The sequence below is a fragment of the Scardinius erythrophthalmus genome (assembly GCF_964197995.2).
Source record: "Scardinius erythrophthalmus genome assembly, chromosome: 14".
Lineage (NCBI taxonomy): Eukaryota > Metazoa > Chordata > Actinopteri > Cypriniformes > Leuciscidae > Scardinius > Scardinius erythrophthalmus.
The window spans coordinates 25,058,362-25,064,361 of record NC_138234.1 but is presented as its reverse complement, the minus strand read 5'-3'; the positions used below and the strand labels follow the sequence as shown (position 1 = coordinate 25,064,361).

The 6,000-nt window shown below is 36.5% G+C and overlaps 1 protein-coding gene across 1 annotated transcript in view; it reads left to right on the top strand.

The window, feature by feature from the left end:
- Positions 1–1,643: 1,643 nt before the first annotated feature.
- The window catches only part of nr5a2 (nuclear receptor subfamily 5, group A, member 2), a 55,082-nt gene continuing 50,725 nt past the window's right edge, over positions 1,644–6,000 (top strand). The window contains exons 1-2 of the mRNA XM_081384151.1: positions 1,644–3,542; positions 5,684–5,802. Coding sequence (XP_081240277.1) covers positions 3,461–3,542; positions 5,684–5,802 — 201 coding nt within the window. The 5' untranslated portion in view covers positions 1,644–3,460. The remainder of the gene's footprint in view (positions 3,543–5,683; positions 5,803–6,000) is intronic.

The window sequence follows — 6,000 nt, the reverse complement described above, 5'->3', positions numbered from 1 at the left end:
ATAGATAGATAGACAGACAGACAGACAGATAGATAGATAGACAGACAGACAGACAGACAGACAGACAGACAGACAGACAGACAGACAGACAGACAGACAGATAGATAGATAGATAGATAGATAGATAGATAGATAGATAGACAAAAAGATAGATAGATAGATAGATAGATAGATAGATAGATAGACAGACAGACAGACAGATAGATAGATAGACAGACAGACAGACAGACAGACAGACAGACAGACAGACAGACAGACAGACAGACAGATAGATAGATAGATAGATAGATAGATAGATAGATAGATAGATAGATAGATAGATAGATAGATAGATAGATAGATAGATAGATAGATAGATAGATAGATAGACAATAGATAGAAAGATAGATAGACAGACGGATAGATAGATAGATAGATAGACAGACAGACAGACAGACAGACAGACAGACAGACAGACAGACAGACAGATAGATAGATAGATAGATAGATAGATAGATAGATAGATAGATAGATAGATAGATAGATAGATAGATAGACAATAGATAGAAAGATAGATAGACAGACGGATAGATAGATAGATAGATAGACAGACAGACAGACAGACAGACAGACAGACAGACAGACAGATAGATAGATAGATAGATAGATAGATAGATAGATAGATAGACAAAAAGACAATAGATAGATAGATAGATAGATAGATAGATAGATAGACAGACAGACAGACAGACAGACAGACAGATAGATAGACAAAAAGACAATATATAGATAGATAGATAGATAGATAGATAGATAGATAGATAGATAGATAGATAGATAGATAGATAGATAGATAGATAAAAAGACAATAGATAGATAGATAGATAGATAGATAGATAGATAGATAGATAGATAGATAGATAGATAGATAGATAGATAGATAGATAGATAGATAGATAGATAGATAGATAGACAAAAAGACAATAGATAGATAGATAGATAGATAGATAGATAGATAGATAGATAGATAGATAGATAGATAGATAGATAGATAGATAGATAGATAGATAGATAGATAGATAATCTTTATATATATAATAAATATAATAGATTTTAGTATAGGCCTAATATAATTATAAATACTACAATTTATACAGTTTAATAAATAAATAAATACATTTAGGCCTCTGTAAAATCGCATATAGTATATGGAACATAATACATATAGGAAGTTTGTTTGCATTTCCATTTATTTACATCTGTGAGGGGGGGAGGGCCTGTCTGTGACTATCCTGGAACATCTCCAGGTAAATCTACATGTGTTATCCCGCTGAACACGCGTGTCCGGCCTGATAGCCACACATCATATAAAGCATGCTCTCTGCGCGCTGCTGTTCGGCAGGAGCAGTTCAAAGTTTGCGGCCCTGTATCAACCTGCGCTCTTTTGATCTTGCATTTTACCACCTGTCTTATTTCCATTCAGTCATTGCCTCGGACGGCAGTTCTAACTCCTCACCTCCGGTTAATCATTCCTTCAGTCCTATCTGTCCGCTCTGCCTTATCTATCTGTGTGTCACTTTATAACTGGCTCTTATCAATCTTGTCCAACTCCACGTGATCTGGGCAAACCTATCAACCTCAGAAGTTTTAATATTGTTGAGTAGGTGAGATATGCAGGTTTAGTGCAGGTCACGGTGAGGGGGGGATGAGGGGTGAGTGAGTGGCGTGTGTGAAAGTAAAGGGAGAGATGTCAAAAACACCTCACGGAATCTGGATGAAGCTTATTGATGAAGCTTGAAAAGTTTGGAAGAATGGAGATGTCCTGTGGGATGTAGTTGCTCAGGTGGATCACTGTTGCTAGAAATTCTGAGAGTGAATTAGGACAACGGGACTCCAGTAAACACTTGGGTAAGTAGAATATTTGCTATGATGGAATGACATTATTCATTCATCTTAACTGTAATATTCAATAGATTTGAACAGAATATGGGCATGTGAGGGAGATCAAATTAAAGATTTGAACTGGCCAGATGTGTTATCTTCTGAACATCTTTATGATGTTTTATCATCATTCAGTGGTATTTAGATTTGATTTATTTTTAAAAACCAGGATGTAGCGTGTTATATATTGCATTCGCATGCAATAACGGCATTTTAGGCTTTTTATCGTGCTGTTTTGTTACTGATAAGCCGGCTGACAAAGAAGCGGAATGTATAGGCTAATAATAATAATAATTTTGAAGTAGCACTAAGATTTTATTATTGTTATTATAGAATAACAGCCTATTTAATATGACATAATATGTCTATAAAAGGAAAATATTTTAACTCTCTTGAACGGTGAAATGTTTGAAATATAAAGGTGTGTGAGATCGAAATGGAAGGAAACTACAAATCGAGTTTTTAACGGGTGTGTGTTGATTGTCTGGCTTATGTATGTAAATACTGCGTATGTGCCAACTATTTTCGTTATTGTGCCTATGTTATCATGTCATATGTTTTGTTTAAAGGAGTTTTATGATTTTATTAGCCGCATTATATTAGTATATTGCCATGATAACATCACGCACAGAACTCACATTTTTTTCATCATTTTTCCCCACATTATTCGCCAAAATATTTTATTCCTACATTAAAATACAATTTAAATGAAAAACATATAAAATTACTAAATGTTTAAATAGCCTATATAAAATAAATAAAGGACAAAACTATTATTTTCATTGTACAATTTCATACACAAGACATTTACTAGTATTTCTTGTTCTTTCTTTTTCTATAAATTCAACTTTAAAACACCACAGAGCATTTAAAGAGCATGTTAATGCCATTAAGATCGCGACTAAATTAAAAAGTCAATTTTAGAACAAATCTTGTGTCATTTTGTCCTGCTTTCTATTACCGTTCCTCTGCATCAATATTTTTTTGTAATACACACAAATATTTCACCCTCCGGTACATCATCACAAACCTCCCGGTGCTCCAGTTATCAGCGCTGCGTGTCTCGTAATGTTCAATTAGTTTAGTTTGTCTGTGTTTGCAAGCGAACGGAGTGCGGAGGCGCTGATTCTCGGGCTCGATTCTGATTGGACGAACGCGTGACGCCGGCGCACCGATCTCAGCGCTGATTGGTCGACGTGGTGTCAGTGCAGCGTAACAAAGCAGCGAGGAGCCGTTTGAACTTCACAGATAGAGCGACACAGAGCGCGCGGAGGAGGGGCTCGTGCGAAGTTCCTGACAGTTCGCGCACTCCAGTTTAAAGACCAGCATCACAGTCGCTGCAAAGACCACCCGAATGAACTTACGCAGCTTGTGAACAACTAGAAGAAAAAAAGAGGGGCAGTCGAACTCAAGCCGTCTAGTAGAGCCACGCGCACAGGATTAGTTTCGGACGTTTGGACGGTGTTTTTGAGAATCTCTGGTGTTCCTCTCGCGCGCAGGCGGAGCGGCGCGTGCTCATCATCGGCTCAGCAGAGCTGTCATGCTGCCTAAAGTCGAGTCAGAATCTCTGGGACTCGCTCGATCGCATGGGGAACAGGGGCATATGCCTGGAAACATGCAAGGTAAGCGGCATAGATGTCAGATAATGTCCGCCATGCACCTTCCTTCACTCATGCACATAATATTACGCCTCACCAATGTCAGATATTTTTACGAACATGCATTGCATTACATGCCACCACACATATAACTTAAGTTTAGCATTAGAACTAAATATTTGCGTTTACTTTTACTATAAATTACTCGCACTTAAACCGCGTAAAGATACATTTGGAAACAAAGTAAATTGCAGCGCAACAGCAGAGCGTGAATTATTTTGAGCTTAGTGAACTCAGACAAACTCAACATGATCTGCATCACCTGCCAATGAATTTGCTCTTAGTATTTACAACAGAAGGGGAAAACGAAACCATAATAATGACTATGACAGAGCTAACATTAATCTGCTAGTCCAAAATAGGATAGCCTGTCAAGCTGCACTTTTTAATAAAGGTTCCAGTTAGGGCAGAATAGATTTAGAAAACCATATCTGTAGTGGAACCAATACACATCTGAAGAACCAACCCATAATGCAACTTTTTAATCTCCAAAGAATCATACAGCAACTCGAGAACCCCGCGACAAATGATTGTCTCGTAAAGAAGAACGTTTTATTTTTTTCAAAGATCGTATAAAACAAATTGTATCTCCACGGGCATATAAGTGTCTGGAACAGCCCGATTATGCTCTATTATTATACTCGAGCAATATTTTTTAAATAGGCTAGGGGAGAAATTCCAAATTAAAAAATTCCAGGTGAGAAATTCGTGGAATGTTCTGTAGCCTAGTTTAAGAGCTTTTTTTAAAAAATAATAATAATAATAATGTATTTTCAAATTCAAATATTTAAATGTTGTTCTATTCTATTTTACGTTGCTCGAGCACACGTCATAAAACAAAGCCAGCGTACGCCGTTATGAATAACGATTTGTTTACAAATCAAGGAACGTGTCAGACCGGCATGTTTCAGTCACATTTTAAAATTAAATAAAAATTATGGAATTATCGACGATATGAAAATGCTTCAGACGAAATGCTCGTGGAATTATTTATTTTACATAAATGTCAGCCGTTTAAAAACACACTCTCAAAAAAAAAAAAAAAAAAAAACACCAAAAAAAAAAAAAGAAAACCACTTGTTGCGCTTCTGAAAACATACATTTTTGCACATATTGAACTCATGGGCATATTAGAAGAATAATGAGTAATTATAAACGAATCCGTTCTGTTTTATAGCTTAAAGTTTTGCTTCACAGTAGCCTAGATGTTTCTTTTTCAAACGAAGTTTTTTTTTTTCTTCACATTTCGGTTGACGTCAAAAACACTATGTGGAAGCTGATGGTTCTATTTAGAACGCTCAAACTGCATGACTTCGTCCATGTTAATGCTAATTAAAAGATGAAGATGAATTGAAATTAGAACATATTTATATTCTTTATAGAGAAAAGAATAGTCTCAGATAAACAAAAGACATATGTTTTGTTGTGGTAGCACTACACATTACTCGTGTATTTACATGTTGTTTTGCTTTTATTCGCCTCGTGGCTAAACGTTCCACTCCAGCGCGAGACAGCAGCCTCTCTCTCGCGCTCCCTCACCAATTTGCAAGCCATCATGAATATTAACCACATCGAAACTGAAGTTTTGCCCTGTCTGCGACCAAGACCCGACTCAAAAGCTTCGGCTATTTCCCAGAGACCCAAAACTGCATATACTTCCAGAAAATTCACTCTTAGTCTTAGGGCTAGGATTTTACAAAGCTCACCATTTGTGATCCCTCTACTTTTGTTACTTGCTTGTAAAACTGCAGGCTACACGTTGAAGGTATCGGAGATATATATAAAAAAGGAACTATTAGAATATTTAAAATATAAATATGTGCTTTACACGCCTAAAAATAAAGGTTCTTCAAGCGTTCAGGAATATTTTCTCTGGGTTTTTGAGCTAGCTATATGGTTGTTTAGATATTTTAACAGTTCTTGACTTGTTTTTTAGGTTCTTCAGATGAGTGTGCATGTTTTTGGGTTCTACTAGAAAAGTAGCCTATCTTTTTAAATGTTAAAAGTTCTCCCATCACTTAAAATAATTACAAAAACATATGTGTAACGTGGATTCTGTGATGTGAATTGTTACCCAGTACTCATGTTTTGATTGTGATTTTCAGCCCCCCACTTTAAAATGATGGACTACTCTTACGACGAAGACTTAGACGAAATGTGTCCAGTGTGTGGAGACAAGGTGTCCGGATATCACTACGGGTTACTGACCTGTGAGAGCTGTAAGGTGCGTAACATCAGCTGTTTTTAACTTCTCAACTGGTGGGTCGTCGTGACCTACAAACGGGTCCCGGGTCTGTTCTGATAAGGTGAAAAAACAATTCTAAGTGCAAATAAAAAACGAGCTATATCATTTTCCATTGTTAGAACAGCAAAATTAATTGCTTTGTCTCTTTTTAACGAGAGAAGAAAACGCATTCCATAC